Source organism: Procambarus clarkii, chromosome 40, assembly GCF_040958095.1.
Source record: "Procambarus clarkii isolate CNS0578487 chromosome 40, FALCON_Pclarkii_2.0, whole genome shotgun sequence".
NCBI classification, from domain to species: domain Eukaryota; kingdom Metazoa; phylum Arthropoda; class Malacostraca; order Decapoda; family Cambaridae; genus Procambarus; species Procambarus clarkii.
The window spans coordinates 31,142,520-31,159,444 of record NC_091189.1 but is presented as its reverse complement, the minus strand read 5'-3'; the positions used below and the strand labels follow the sequence as shown (position 1 = coordinate 31,159,444).

Sequence of the window (16,925 nt, the reverse complement as noted above, 5' to 3'; positions counted from 1 at the left end):
TAGTTTTATAAGCAACTTTATATTTGATATTGAAGAATTTAATTATTTTTGTAAATTATATTCCTGAAGGTTCACGACCAAGTAATGACGTAATTATGTTACAGGTCTCTTGGCGAAGTTCTCACGAAGACAAGAAAACAATGTTCAGCGCTGCAGTCATAGCCGCTGTAGGAGGAGCCACATCTGCAAAACCTGACAGTGTTAGCTGAAAAAATGTTCTAATCTAGGATTAAAATTATCACAGCTAAAAAATATAGATTGAACCTGTCTTATATATGAAGAATACTAATGGAACAATAAAACCTGTGAATGATCAACACAAAAATCTATATTATCACTGGCAACAGGTAAATAGTCTATAAAAAAAGATGCCTCATGATTGTGCTACATCCATTGAATCTGTTAAAGGAATTGTTAATAATAATAGTTATCCAGTTACATGTAATTTGTGCACATTATGAAATACCTGTAAAAGTTTTTTTTAGTAAATTAGTATTTGAGCAATCTAAAAATACTAAATAATAGTAAATAAAATATCCCAGATAATTATATCCTAGAAATATTTGTTGTCTTGCTCATGCACGTGTAAAATGTACAAAAAAGAAGCAATCTTGAAATGTATTGTGCAAAAAAAAAATTGTGCAGAAGCATTCCAGAATTAGCCATTGCTGGTGTATATTTAAGATGATGTGTGCATGCTTCTCAGTTATACCATTGTTTCATAATGGTAAAATATAATTGGGTTTTATAATTCTACAATGAACAAATTGTATACGTACAAAACTTTTTATATTTCTTTATTGCTGTATGAAGTACAGTTTAATTAATAATTTTGTAGATCATCATCATAAAAACTTGTATAATAGGTTTGAAATTGTAAAATATGATTGTATAGATGGTTTAATAAATTGTTGATATTTTATTCCCTTGTTTTAGTTACATTTTATGCTTAGCTATTAATTTCAGCAGACTTTGTCATAAGTTCTTAACTTAAATATTTAATTAAACCATTATAACAAAATTCAACAGACTTGTCTGTCCACTTATCAAATTTATAAACAAAATCTCTGCACTGCAATCTAGTCTTTTTTTTTTTTTTACTGAAATACTAACAAGGTTAAAAAAAAAGTTTTTGAAATACCAGACTTTTTCCACCTCGCTTGCCCAATGTATCTTTGGAATATCCCGAGACATGGATAGTGCTAAATAATCTAACCAGATTGGTGCCATTTGATAATTACAGTACTTTCCCAGCGTATCTCAAGTGTCTGAGGCTGCTCTAGATTAAGGCATTGACCAGCAATAACAGAAGGACCACTGAACAGCATGACTTTTGGACTGCCTCCAGTTGAACATTGCTCAATCCATGGGGAAGCTGTTAGCAATGCTGTCACTAATGTAGGCAAATCATTGCCAGTCATAAGGCAAACTGTAGTGTCAAGTGAAATCAAAACCGAGCCAAATACAGTACAGAAATAATTTTAATTTAATTAGCCAAAAATAATTATAGTCTAATAACAGGAGTTATTAGAGTATAGACCAATAAACTGACAATGGAAAGATGGTATTTATGGAAAAAACTAGTACATCTAGATCCAACAGTACATGCATTATAGGCTACTAATATTTGTAAAATAAACATACAATAAAATGGAATGCTGAAGCTGAAGATTTGTTGACATTTGTTGATGCTTGCTTTATCAACATATAAGAGCCAACATGGTCACTAAGGTTATTTGCTATTTGGACAAGTACCAACTTAATGTTAAACCAGATGAACTTTCACTACATGGGTCGATTTTAACAGCATTGTTGTTTGTGAAGCCTTTGTCTGGCTCCTTGTGGATGGTTCACAGAATTGCTAAAATTATCATTGCATAATATCCTTAACTGTTTGCATTTGTTCATCCGGCAGTAATTGAAGATGTAGTTATAAATGTTACAGGGGAACTAGCAGGGTAAAGCTTGCTATGAGAGTGGAAAGCTCTCAGACTGCCAAAATGAGTCAGAACTCATTTACTGTACCCCACCTAGTAAGAACAAAAAACAGTCACACAATCAACCTGAACATTTATGACACATGTGAGTGCAGTAGATCTAGGTGGCTTGTGAATCCTATTAGCAGACTTGAAGCTTTCCCTTTCCATGGTTCATGCTAAACCTTTTGTACCCTATTATAGTTTCCCCTGGAATGCTACCCATCAAATTAATTGATTTCAACCAGAAATCCCAATTTCTGCTAGGTGAACAGTTAAGTATTGGTCCCCATTCTAGCCCCCCTAGCCTTTTTACCTAAATTTACCTGAGGATCATCAACCCTAGTGGCCTTGCAAGAAGCTGGTGGCTTGCCAAAAAGTCCCACCATTATCACCAAGGATATTTTCAAGCTGAAAATGAAGGGTTTCATGATATTTTTGGTTTTGGTGAGTAGGCAATGACATGGGTTTAATACTCTATACAGTATATGTTTATGAAACAGAATATTTGCTTTTGGTCCAACATTGTTATTGTTGAACTTAAAGCTGGTTACAATTTTAATTCACAGAAGAAGCAACATTGTAGCTCAATGTAGGACAGATCCTTTTTTACACAAGATAACTCGGCTCCACCCTGATCTTTCTTTCCCCTCTTCTTTTGTTTACACCTCTTCCCCACTCCTTCCATTTCTTACCTCAACCCCCTCCCCCATCTGTCTCACCTCTCCCTTCCCCCATCTCCTGTCTCTCTCCTCTCCTATCTTCCCCTCTCCTGTCTCTCTCCTCTCCCCTGTCCACCTTTCTCCCGCCCTCTCTCTTTTACCCTCTTCAAACATCCCCCTTCACATTCCCTATCTTCAAACATTCCCTCCCCCCTTCTCTTTCCTTCTCTCTCTTCCCTCTGTAGCCAGTATAAACAATATACTCGCTCCAAATAAATTAGCTTAATGAGGAAGCAAATCTCATTAGCACTAATGACGTCACTCATACTTTTTCCCTAATTACAGTTAACATTCCTTCCAACCAATGATGAGATGAGGTGTAGTTCACTCACTGCTACCCGTTGAGGGTGTGGACACAATGCGATCGAAACGTCTATAGGTTAAGAGATTATGAGGTTATAAAGGTTATGACCCCCCCCCCCCCTTGCCGGTCATGCTTTCGGTAAAAGCGATAATCTAAAGGTCCTGAAGGATGTTACCGGCATCACACCCACTGACTTTAGTCAGGAAGAGATATCGTGGTCTTCTTTTCATGTGAGGAAGAACTAGAACAGCTCTGGACCAACGATGCCATACTTCGCAAGGAGCACCACCTACATCCTTACTTTCCACGTCAGTTCCTGGCCAGAAGAACTGCTTTTACCAGCAGGACCAGCCAGTGGATCGTTGACCGACTGTAAAATAAGATCATGGACATTATCGAGGACAAAAATCCGAACCTGGGTGTATTCAACCTAGAGTTCGGCAGCACAGACAAATCATCAATGAAGATTACTTTTACCACCATAGCCGCGGCCACACAGGCTGCCACACAAGGCTTCTTCTGCTTCACTTTACAAATACAACCCCGCCAAGTAAATAAGGAACGATACCATGAGATCCAGCAGTGCTTCAAGTGCAACGAGCTCTCCCACCCCACCAACAAGTGTCAGCACCCCGTCCAGAAGTACAGCCTCTGTGCACTGGACCATCACTACTCCATATGCAAGGCAACAACCCATCGCTGCTTGCTCTGTGATTGCAATGACCTCGTAATTTCCTACCGCTGCCCCCGCAGACTGGAAAACATCAAGGTCCAGGTTGAAGCCAAAAGAAACAACCCTTCTACCTCCCCAGCCCCAGGTGTTCAACCCACCACCTCAGCTCCCACCAACCGACCAGTAGACTTTACAGCCTTACTAAAGAGTGGCTCCTCCAACCAGGCGACCCAGCCTTCACAATGGGGACCCAAGGTCCTCTTTCAGGCTCCTTCACAACCCCCTGCATCACGTGCAGGCATTATCCTTGGTCTTATTAGACTAGCGGAGAGGTTTGCAGGACCAGACAACCACCGTTTTGTTAGTGAACTGAACATAATATACCTGGCCAATGACCTGGACCCCTTCATAGCCCCCTGGCGCAAGTCTCACTGCCTCCACTATCACTCCAGAGACTACAACCAGGTCGATTTCAACACAGACTCCAGGATCACCCAAGACCAGGGAAATCACTATTATCCTTTCACATTGTTATCACTTCACACGGTTATCGCATCACATGGTTATCACTAAGCACTAGAAGCACCACACACTTTTATCACTTCACATGGTTTTCATTACACTTGGAGTGGATTGAAGAGCTTTCAACCATCCAGTTGCTTGGGCGCTATTTCAAGGGGGCAACAAGGGGCCACGTCCAAGGAACCTGTCCCAAGACCAGGGAGACACAGAGGTATTTTCCTCTCCAGCTCCCAACACTCATACCATCACCTGCTCAACAGCCGCGCTAGCTGACGTGCTGTCTACAATTGCTAACAGCACCACCAACGCTCCTGAAATAGCTACCTCAGGCTGCGAGGGGAAAGACGAAAACACCAACTACGGAGGTTATGGACTCCTCAGACGAGGAAATCTTAGTAGGAGCTCCACCGCCGCACCATAGATATGACACCTACTCGGTACAAGACTTCCTCATGGAGGCCACCTCATCAAACTCCAACGACAGCACGGCTCAGCCAGTCTGAGTCAAAGAAAAAACGGAAGACCTAGAGGTTTACACTAACCCCCACCAGTTCCATAACTGGGACAGCCAGCCCTCCAGGGCTGAAAACCACCATGAAGACCCCATCCACACAAGACCCGCTGCCACAAAACGCTTTGCCCGAAACTGCCCGAAACGCTTTGCGTAATAGTGGCTTTAGGCATTGTATGTACTAGCTCTATCTATAAAGCCAACAAACTTTGTAAAATCTCTTTATGTATGTACCTTTGCCTAAATAAAAATTATTATTATTATTATTATTATTATTATTATTATTATTATTATTATTATCCATCCCCTGATCTCTAGTATCAGCTATTTATACAGATAATGGCTCCAAAGAGCCTCCACTTACGGGCTCACCATAGCCCGTGCTACTTGGAACTTTTTGTTCTGAATAGTTGAATCTAAAACAACAACAACAACAGGTTATAAATGTGAACATTATAGATGTTCATATAAGCAATCGAGAAGCGAGTAACCATCAGTAAAATATCCACAGTATTTCAGTTAACTTCAGTACATAAGATTGGGAGTTACCACACACCTTCAAAGTCCAGAATGTAGCACTCGGTTTATGCAGTTCTGACCGACCCCAAGACGCACCAGCTTCCACACAGAGCAGACAGTAGATTCCGACCGCATCGAGCTCCCACGCTCTCGTTACCCATTGAGTTTAGACACACACCGTCCCCCATCGAGCTCCGCGACTCCGGCCGCACTCGGCTCTCTGCTCTGCTCCAAGCTCCGTCTCAACGTCTACGACACTACTGTAACCAAGACTACTAAATAAATATCAAACCCCATTAAACACTGTGTATCTAATCTACCCAACAACGTAACATAAACGTACGTTACATCTCATTCCTAGCTCTTGATGTCTCTCAGAAAAAAGTATGTAAAGAAAGCACTGAAACTGCTAAATAGGTCTACAGGTAACGCAACCAATATTCATGTCATTAAAATCTCGAAAGAAATGAGGGAAAGAGGGGGAGGGGGGGTTTGATGCTGATATAGTGTGGCACTGGTGATGATCCCGAGTGGCCTATGATGCTCCCATACCCCACATGCTTCATGTGTGAAAGGTTGGTGAGGCTCCTCTCAAACATCCTCCTTCCTTGAACAAACATTCTCTTTTATAGTTTAATCCATGGAAATACCTAATGCCTAAGCTGTTATGTATATATAATTGCCAATTAAGATAGTTAAACGTTGAACTTGGAAAATCCTTAGGATTAATATATATTTTTTCCACAATGTGGTCGATCTCGAACCCATTGTTGATGTGACGACTTATATTGAATTTTGTAACTAGCTCATCAAGATTGTAACTTGCTTAGCTAAGTGAATTGTGGGGTTCAGTCCCTGAGCCCATTATGTGCCTCTGTAACCCTTTCCACTACCGCCCACAGGATGGTTATGGAGTGCATAATAAATGAACTAAACTAACTTCCACAATGTGACCGATAAGTTTGTGGTTCAAGTTCAAGTTCAAGTATGTTTATTGAGACAAGAAAACAATACATCTCAAAGGGGTAGAGTAGCTTAGGCTATTTCTCCCTTCTTGAAGAAGTCGCCAATTCAGAGCAAAGTAGTTACGTTCATCTTTAAACAAATACAAATCTTATTAATTTTCAACGTCTCGAATACATAAATTTAACACTAAATTTATATGAATATTTCAATAAATAATAAAAGAAGATACCTATTTGCAATTTGATAATAGTGCCCATAAATAAATATGTTTTTGAGAGACGAACGCGGCTATGTATGTAAACAGCGAGAGCGAGAGAGGTGGTTCCTGCCCGTGTACCCCCACTGTCCCCTCAACAGGAGGCGGCTGTCTTGACTTACTGCACCAGTGTCCCTTTCACAGAAAGCGGCTGTCTTGACCTACAGCACGAGTGTTATCTCACAGGAGACAGCTGTCTTCTGTCTTCACCTTCTGCACCAGTGCTCCCTCCACAGGAGGCGACAGTCTTGACCTCCTACATCAGTGTTCCCAACAGGAGGTGGCTGTCTTGACATACATGACAGTATTCTCCCACAGAACATAATTATCTTTATCCATCATAGGAGGTGGCTATCTTGAACTGCACCACAGTATTTCTCCACAGGAGGTGGCTGTCTTGATCTGCATCAGTGTTCCTGGAGTTTGGTGGGCTGCCGGTGTTACCTCAGGACATGGTGGGTGTCTGTCCTGCCGTGCCAGAGCTCATTTGAAGGTGCTGATGTGCTTTTGTCAGAGCAGAGTTCAAAGGATGTGTGATGTCTATAGCGTCTGGAGTCATTGGGGATCATTAAATAGCCCTCAAATTGGACTTGTTGGGGTCGCTGTGCTCACCATCCTGGGAATAGCCAGGGGTATCTGAGCAGTGCATTTACCTGCTTTAAGCCAGAGTTATCTTTCTGCCAAAAGGCAATGTATAGCAGCAAGGCTTAAGTATTTTACCCAGACAAGGGACCAGCAGAGTACATGAGGAACTGTTCTGTTGTTTTCTAAATCAACAACAATAACTACATCATCATCATCCTGTCATCGTGCAACAGAGGCTACCCCTACCCTTCCACAGAAACAATGGCCTCGGTAGATGTCATACGAGAAGCCGCTTTATACTTGGAGTATTTCCTTAAAGGAGTGAGTATCATTATGAAGATTGAGTCAAATAGAGGAAAAAAGTAATGATTCTTGCATGTAGTTGAGCAGATTGGTCCAACATTACTAGTAATGAGGCTTGTACAGCAGAAATCTATCTTATACAAGGCAGAGTTCCCCCATTGTTGAGTAAAATGTTTGGTAATACTGTATATTGTCAGGGATAGAAGCCTGTATATACAGTATACAGTACAGTGCAGTGGTACCTTCGGTTACAATCCTAATCCGTTCCCAAAGACGCGTCGTACACCAAAAATTTGTAACCCAAACAAATTTTCCCATAAGAGATAATGTAAATTTAATTAATCTATTCTACACCCCCAAAATTATAAACTTAAAAATACATTTTATGCAAAATACTACTCATATTTTTCACACACAAAACAATCAGGTATAAATATAAACCATAAATAAAATAAGTGAACATTTAACTGTACTTTACCTTTACTAAAGACTCTTGTTGGCATATGGGAGACAGGGAGGAGGGAGGAGTGGTGTTTGTGTATGGGGAGGGTGAGGAGGAGGGAGGTGGTGGTGAGACCGTCCCCTGCTCGCCTTAAACGCTTTCATATCTGCATCACTGGTTCAGATTTTCCTTTCAAACAATTCACTGCCTATGTTATGTGGCAGCCAGTCAGAACCAGTCACTTGGTCACAAGTCAGTCAAGCATTCACAGTTGTGGTAGTAACTGTTTAGGCATTTACAGTCAGTCAGGCATTTACAGTCATTCAGCCATTTACAGTCATTCAGCCATTTACAGTCATTCAGCCATTTACAGTCAGGCTTTCACAGTCAGTAAACAACAAGAGTTTAATGTCAGGTAGTCTGCCTCCTGATCCACCTACTGGTACCAAAGAAGCCTTCCGTATTAATCCTGAAATTTCTCGCAACAAAATTTAGCAGTGATTTTTGCATGGATGGATAGCTGAATGGCCACCCATACTGCTTTTTCGATTACACTACGTTATTCTACACCAAACGTTGTCCTGGTATGTCAAATTTCACACTCCTACAGGCAATAGAAATGATTTAACAAAGGGTCAAAGTTGGTCATTTTTGTGGTATTTACGCATTAACGGGACGAGAGCCCATTGAATATGGACCTGTTATTTAAGAACCAAAGCAGATTGAGCTCTAATATTTTGCAAAGTGTCATTTGGGGTCTAGGGCTATCTTACTACAAAATTTCATGGCATTTGGAGAGGGCCAAGTGGGAGCCATAGGTGACTTTTTGGTGATTTGAGATGGATTGACCCACTATCCATCTATCCACCCCTATCCATCCATCCAGTTTCCCCACCATCCATCCAGTTTCCCCACCATCCATCCAGTTTCCCCACCATCCATCCAGTTTCCCCACCATCCATCCATCCAGTCCCCCCACCATCCATCCAGTCCCCCCACCATCCATCCAGTCCCCCCACCATCCATCCAGTCCCCCCACCATCCATCCAGTCCCCCCACCATCCATCCAGTCCCCCACTATCCATCCAGTCCCCCCACCATCCATCCAGTCCCCCACCATCCATCCAGTCCCCCACCATCCATCCAGTCCCCCCACCATCCATCCAGTCCCCCCACCATCCATCCAGTCCCCCCACCATCCATCCAGTCTCCCCACCATCCATCCAGTCCCCCCACCATCCATCCAGTCCCCCCACCATCCATCCAGTCCCCCCACCATCCATCCAGTCCCCCCACCATCCATCCAGTCCCCTCACCATTCATCCAGTTTCCCCACCATCCATCCAGTTTCCCCACCATCCATCCAGTTTCCCCACCATCCATCCATCCAGTCCCCCCACCATCCATCCAGTCCCCCCCACCATCCATCCAGTCCCCCCACCATCCATCCAGTCCCCCACCATCCATCCAGTCCCCCACCATCCATCCAGTCCCCCCACCATCCATCCAGTCCCCCCACCATCCATCCAGTCCCCCCACCATCCATCCAGTCCCCCCACCATCCATCCAGTCCCCCCACCATCCATCCAGTCCCCCCACCATCCATCCAGTCCCCCCACCATTCATCGAGTCCCCCCACCATCCATCCAGTCCCCCCACCATCCATCCAGTCCCCCCACCATCCATCCAGTCCCCCCACCATCCATCCAGTCCCCCCACCATCCACCCAGTCCCCTCACCATCCATCCAGTCCCCCCACCATCCATCCAGTCCCCCCACCATCCATCCAGTCCCCCCACCATCCACCCAGTCCCCTCACCATCCATCCAGTCCCCCCACCATCCATCCAGTCCCCCCACCATCCATCCACTCCTATCCATCTATCCACTGGGAGATGAATGGATAGTTCAGATAATTCAGTATCCATCCATCCATCCATCCAGTTCCCCCACCATCCATCCAGTTTCCCCACCATCCATCCATCCATCCATCCATCCATCCATCCATCCATCCATCCATCCATCCATCCATCCATCCAGTTTCCCCACCATCCATCCATCCAGTCCCCTCACCATCCATCCATCCATCCATCCATCCATCCATCCATCCATCCATCCAGTCCCCCCCTCACCATCTGTCCATCCAGTCCCCTCACCATCCATCTATCCAGTCCCTTCACCATCCATCCATCTATCCAGTCCCCTCACCATCCATTCATCCATACAGTCCATCCATCCATCCAGTCTCTAAATCCATCCATCCATCCAGTCCATCCATCCATCCATCCATCCGTCCATCCATCCATCCATCCATCCATCCAGTCCCTCCATCCATCCATCCAGTCCCTCCCCCCATCCATCCAGTCCCCCCCCATCCATCCAGTCCCCCCCATCCATCCAGTCCACCTCCACCATGCAGTCCCCCTCCATCATCCATCCATCGATCCACCCAATATCCATCCTTCTAATTCCCCCATCCATCCATCGACCCCCTATCCATCCAGCCATTTCTCCCATCATCCATCCATCCATCCAGTCCCCTCACCATCCATCCAGTCCCCTCACCATCCATCCAGTCCCCTCACCATCCATCCAGTCCCCTCACCATCCATCCAGTCCCCTCACCATCCATCCAGTCCCCTCACCATCCATCCAGTCCCCTCACCATCCATCCAGTCCCCTCACCATCCATCCAGTCCCCTCACCATACATCCAGTCTCTTCACCATCCATCTAATCCCTTCACTATCCATCCAGTCCCCCTCACCATTCATCTTGGGACCCATGGCATGATATATAATACAAACTTTACTGTTCAGAAAGCAAAAAAGCAGAAAAAGAATGAAATTCTTTACAAAGAATTCAAGCGCGGTCGTTACTAGGTGTAATACACTGGTAAACAACTGAGTGTGCCTTGCCCTGCACCATGCACTCGCTCGACTCATACACGTATCAACAGATGTCGTATTTCAAGTAAAATCTTGTACACCAATTTAAATTTGACGATAAATTTGACGTCGTATATTAAAAAATTCGTACTCTAGGGCAGTCGTGCACCAAGGTACCACTGTATATACTTTAGGCTTGTATCGAGGTCCCCCCCCCCCCCGAGATTGAACTACCGATCCTTTCTAGGATGCAACCCCACAACAGTTGCCTAATTCCCAGGGACCTATTTACTGCTAGGTGAACAGAGGCATTATGTGAATGGAAATGTGCCCAACCATTTTTGTCTCACCCAGGAATCAAACCTAGGATTCACACTCACGAGTGGAAATTGAAGCCAACTGTAGTGTCAGAACACGTCACGTCTTCCTGTTATTTGACTATAATTTGTATGCATGTTATGGTAGGTAATGTTAGATTTGATTATGTAAATACAGTACAGTACTGTACAGTACTAGGTATGGTTAGAAGTGAGCTGGGAAAATTATGAAATAAAATTTATTATGGCAGTCATAGTGACGGACCTTGAATACAGTATTTTATGTCATCGGAAAGGGTGAAAAGTGATCTTTATTGTTTATGGAAATGTGAAACTTGATAATCATTACCTGAATTAAAAATTATCAATTGTCAGATACAAGTCGATGTGGTTTTGTGCTTCTTTGGATACAGATCTATGAAGTGCTATTCAATATGGTAGGTTCCCCAGAAAGTGCTCTAGAAATATCTTGCTTGTGCTGTGCAATGCAGAATATGGCTAACACTGAATTTCTGTACATGATCTGGTGACTAGTAAGGTAAAGTTACTACTCCTTGTCTACTTCTGCTACTTAGTTTTGTGTGTCAGTGGAATAAAAAACATGTTTATTAACATTCAATAAAACCTATGTTTTAAATTGAAAGTGGAGAGGTTTAACACGTAAAATTACATCGCAATCAAAGTAATATCTGCCCTAGTTGTAATTACCTTAGTGTAGTTATAGGATGTGAGCTATGCTCGTTGTGTCCTGTCTTCCCAGTACTCTTTGTTGTATAATGCTTTGAAACTACTGACAGTTTTGGCCTTCACCACCTTCTCACCTAACTTGTTCCAACCGTCTATCACTTTTGCGAAAGTGAATTTTCTTATATTTCGTCGGCAGCTTTGTTTAGTTAGTTTAAATCTGTGATCTCTTGTTCTTAAAGTTCCAGATCTCAGGAATTCTGCCCTGTCAGTTTTATCGATTCCCGTTACTATATTGTATGTAGTGATTATATCGCCTAAATGATTGTGGCAGATAACTCGAGTAACACACTGTGAGATTCATCCAGGTTTACTGAACAGTATATGCCTACTAAGCTATAATTTTCATATTATTATTTATTTATTCTTTGCCAAGCAGATTAAGATCTACAGTATTTGTTTGTGATATGGCAATTATGATAATAATAATAAATAATAAATGTTTATTCAGGTAAAAGTACATACATACATGATGAGTTACAAACAAAATGTTGGATTTCTAAATAGAGCTAGTACATACTATGGTTAAAGCCACTAATACGCACAGCGTTTCGGGCAAGATGTGTAAAACACTTAAACTAATTAAAATCAAAGCTTAAATTGAATTGAAAAAGGGAAAAGATGAATAAAAGAATAATAATTACATAATGGATGGAACAGCAGAAATTGAAACAACAGCAGAAGTAATTTTAACTAAATAAACATAAGACTACAATTTTCTTCAAGTTTCTACATTGTGGATATCAGCCGTTATACAAGTTGGTCAATAATCCATATTGTTTTAAAATGGCAAGAAATAGGTTGACATTTAGGGGGGTAAAGTAGGTTACATGGAGTTTATTATGTAATACAGTACAGGGGTACCTCGGTTTAAGAGTTTAATCCGTTCCTGGAGACAGCTCGTATTCCGAAAACTCTTAATCTGAAGCTAATTTCCCCATAAGAAATAATGGGAAATGAATTAATCCGTTCCTGACTACCCGAAAACCTCACTTCAAACTAAATTTTATACCTAATTCATCTAAATAAACCTACAAAACTATGTTCAAGTTACTACTTACCCTTGCTGATGAATGCTGTAGGCATATGGAAGATGGTGAGGAGGGGGGAGGAGGAGAGGTGTTACTGTTTTGAAGGGGAGTCCCCTTCCATTATAACATCAGGCAGTAAAGATTTTTCTGGTGTGCGCACTCTGGCATGTTTTGCCTGCATACCACTAGGTCCTGGTTGTGGCTTACTGCTCGATTTTCTCACAACAGATCTGTCCAAAGAAGATTGTTTTTCCCTTCTTTGCAAGATGTCTCTGTAGTGAGCCATCACATTGTCATTGAAAAGATTAATGCAATGTCCTACTACAGCTTTCTTTGGGTGAATCTTTTCAATAAAAGTTTGCATTTCTTCCCACATCTGACACCACTTCTTAATGTCTGCAGAAGGGACATTCTGTACTACCTCATCCTCCTCCACTGGAGAAACATCCTCAGCTGGGTCTTCTTGCTGTTCCTTTTGAAGGGCTTGGAGTTCTTCAGTGGTCAGTTCTTCATTGTGTTCTTCCACCAACTCCTCCACATCATCACCATCCAATTCCAAGCCCATTTGCCGGCCCAGAGTAACTATTTCCTCAACAATAGGCGCATCATTTACAGGCTCAAACCCCTCAAAGTCTAGTTCTGTCACACATTCAGGCCATAATTTTCTCCAGCCAGAGATCAGGGTTCTTTGAGTCATTTCTTGCCAGGCTTTGTCAATGAGTTTTAAAGCACTACAAATGTTGAAATGGTCTTTCCAGAACTCTTTGAGGGTGAATTTTGTGGCTTCAGTCATTTCAAAACATTTCCGGAAAAGTGCCCTTTCATAAAGTTTCTTAAAATTCGCTCTGATTTTCTGGTCCATGGGCTGAATTAGAGGAGTGGTGTTAGGAGGAAGGAACTTTACTGTGAGAAATTTACTGTATCTGTGCAATAATTCATCTTCCAAACCTGGAGGATGAGCAGGAGCATTGTCGAGGAGAATCTGGGCCTTGAGTGGCAAATGTTTCTCCTGCAGATATTTTTCTATGGCAGGCCACATCACTTCATTCACCCACTCTGAAAAAAAATCCTAGTCACCCATGCCCTTTTATTAGCCTTCCACATCACACACATTTCGGTTTTCTGCACTTTATACTGTTTGAAAACCCTTGGATTTTCAGAATGATACACAAGCAAGGGTTTAATTTTCAAATCGCCACTCGCATTTGAACACAGCACAAGCGTAAGCATATCTTTCATAGGTTTGTGTCCGGGCAATGATTTTTCCTCCTTGGTAATGTATATCTTTTCCAGAACAGTCCTGTTTCATCACAATTAAAACTTGTTGCGGTAGGCATCCCTCAGCCTCTGCAATCAATAAATCTTTTAGCCTCTGGTTTGTCTGAGCTGGCTGCCTCCCCATGCCTTGCAACACTATGGATACCACTTCTTTTCTAAATTTTTCAAACCATCCCCTGCTTGCCTTAAAGTCTATCGTATCTGCATGCGTTCCAGGGGTTTTCTTTACAAGGTCTTCGTGCAATACCCTGGCTTTCTCACAAATGATGGCCTCTGAAACACTATCACCTGCTAACTCCTTGTTGTTGTATCCAAATTAATAACAACTTTTCCAATTCCTCAAGTATTTGTGGTCTGTTTCGTGATTGTTCTTACGCCTTTTGCCACTTTAGCACTCATGATGTCCTTTTTCTTGTTAAGTATAGTGCATATCGTTGACGTGGCTTTGTTGTACTGCCTACAAAGTTCAACAACACGTGTACCATTTTCAGCTTCCGAATGATCTCTTTGTTTTTCCTCTGTTGTCATCCTCACATGCGCTTTCCCGCCAAACACACACCGAAACTATGACGTTGGTACAACGTTCGAACAAGTTTTAACAGCTCCTAACCAGTTATAACAACCAATATAGCAAGTTGTAACAACGTTCTAATACGTCATAAACACGTTAAGCCAAGATGTAACAACTTTATTACAAGTTGTAACAAGCGGAAAATAGAGACAATTATGGTTTGTGTTTCCAGGGTTCTTGCCTTGATCCTTACCACTGGCTTTCTTGGGACCCATGGTGAGATATATAATTACAACTTTTATGGTCAAATGGCCAAAAATCCAACAAAACACTGAAAATCCAGGTGAAGAATTGAGGTGGGATAGCCTGGGCGCGAGGCACTGGTAAACTGAGGGGCGATCACCGTACCACCACGCGCTAGGTCGGCCTGTACGCATATCAACATCCTCGCCTTCTGAGGTAACCCTCGTATTCCGAGGCACATTTTCCGAGCAAATCCTGCTCGTATTCCGAAAAACTCGTATACAGGGATACTCGTATTCCGAGGTACCACTGTACAGGCATACCTCAGTTTAAGAGTTTAATTGGTTCCTGGAGACGCCTCGTATTCCGAAAACTCGTATTCCGAAGCTAATTTCCCCATAAGAAATAATGGGAAATGAATTAATCCGTTCCTGACTACCCCAAAAACCCCACATCAAACTAAATTTTTATACCTAATTCATCTAAATAAACCTACAAAACTATGTTCAAGTTATTACTTACCTTGCTGTTGAATGCTGTAGGCGTATGGAAGATGGTGAGGAGGTGGGAGGAAGAGAGGAGTTACTGTTTGGAAGGGGAGTCCCCTTCCATTATCACATCAGGCAGTGAGGACTTCACTGGTATGCACACTCTGGCACATTTTGCCTGCATACCACTAGGACTTGCTTGTTTTACTAAGAATTTGTCTAATGACACTTGTTTTTCCCTACATTTTAACACTTGTCTGTAGTAAGACATCACATTATCATTTAAAAGGTCAATGCAATGGCCTGCTACAGCTTTATCTGGGTGAGTTTTTTCAACAAAACTTTGCAGTTCTTCCCATACTTCACACATTTTCTTACTCAAGAAGAGACATCCTCTACTGCCTCTACTCACAGCTATTTTCTTAGGTTGAACCTTACCAATGGCTTTCTTGAGACCCATGGCAAGATATATAATGACAACTTTTATGCTCAAATGGCCAAAAAACCGATAAAAAACTGTAAATCCTTGTGAAGAATTCAGGTGGGATAGTCACTGGACACGAGACACTGGTAAACTGAGGCGCGATAGCCATGCCACCACGCGCCAGTCGGCCTGTACACGTATCAACAAACTCGCGTCCCGAGGTAACCCTCGCCTTCCGAGACATATTTTTGGAGTAAATCCTGCTCGTCTTCCGAAAAACTCGCATACAGGGACACTCGCATTCCGAGGTACCACTGTACAATGAGGCCTCGACTTACGATGCTAATCCGTTCCCAGAGACGGATCGTAACTCGAAATATTGTAAGTCGAAGCGATTTTTCCCATAAGAAATAAAGGGAATTGAATTAATCCGTTCCCCACCCTCCAAAGTATTAACATACAAATACATTTTATACTGAATACAATGTTTTTTTCTAACTACAATATACAGTAGTACCTAAGTTGATCTTACCTTTATGGAGGGCTCTTGATGGCATATGGAAGATGGTGATGAGGGGGGGAGAAGGAGAGTTGTTACTGTTTGGAAGGGGAGTCCCCTTCCATTATAACATCAGGCAGTGAGGACCTTTCTGGTGTGCACTCCCTGGTACGTTTTGCCTGCATACCACTAAGACCTGGTTGTGGTTCAGTGCTTGTTTGTCTCACTACAGATTTGTCAAGAGACATTTGTTTTTCCCTTCGTTTTAACATTTGTGTGTAATAATGCATCACAGTGTCATTGAATAGGTTAAGGCAACGGCCTACTGCAGCTTGATTTCGGTGAGTCATTTCAGCAAAGGTTTGCAATTCTTCCCATGCTGCACACATTTTCTTAATTGTTGAGGAAGAGACATTCTATACTCTTGTTTCTGCTCTATGGTCATCCTTACATGGGTTTTCATATGTTGAGCCTTACCACTGACTTTCCTGGGACTCAGGGCGTGATATATAATAATTACTTTAGTGTTCAAAATGCAAAAATTCACCACAAACGCGGAATTTCTTATAGGCTCGATCGTCACTAAGCGGGCAGCTGTAGTAAACTGAGGCAGGTCAGACCGCGTGACCAGGAACCACGCGCTCGGTCGACCAGGATATTACAGGAAAGAGATGGTTGGGTTGACTGCATCTATCTGGACCTAAAAAAGACTTTTGACAGAGTTC

At 42.6% G+C, this 16,925-nt stretch overlaps 2 protein-coding genes across 5 annotated transcripts in view; both read left to right on the top strand.

The window, feature by feature from the left end:
* bor (ATPase family AAA domain containing bor) overlaps positions 1 to 922 on the top strand; it is a 58,969-nt gene extending 58,047 nt beyond the window's left edge. For all 4 annotated transcript variants that reach the window (XM_045742070.2, XM_045742071.2, XM_069338943.1 and 1 more), the window contains exon 14: positions 105 to 922. In XM_045742070.2, the coding sequence (XP_045598026.2) occupies positions 105 to 209 (105 nt within the window). In that variant the 3' untranslated portion in view covers positions 210 to 922. The remainder of the gene's footprint in view (positions 1 to 104) is intronic.
* Positions 923 to 6,479: 5,557 nt separating this feature from the next.
* The window catches only part of LOC123757990 (uncharacterized), a 71,179-nt gene continuing 60,733 nt past the window's right edge, over positions 6,480 to 16,925 (top strand). The window contains exon 1 of the mRNA XM_045742074.2: positions 6,480 to 7,355. Within this exon, the coding sequence (XP_045598030.2) occupies positions 7,296 to 7,355 (60 nt within the window). The 5' untranslated portion in view covers positions 6,480 to 7,295. The remainder of the gene's footprint in view (positions 7,356 to 16,925) is intronic.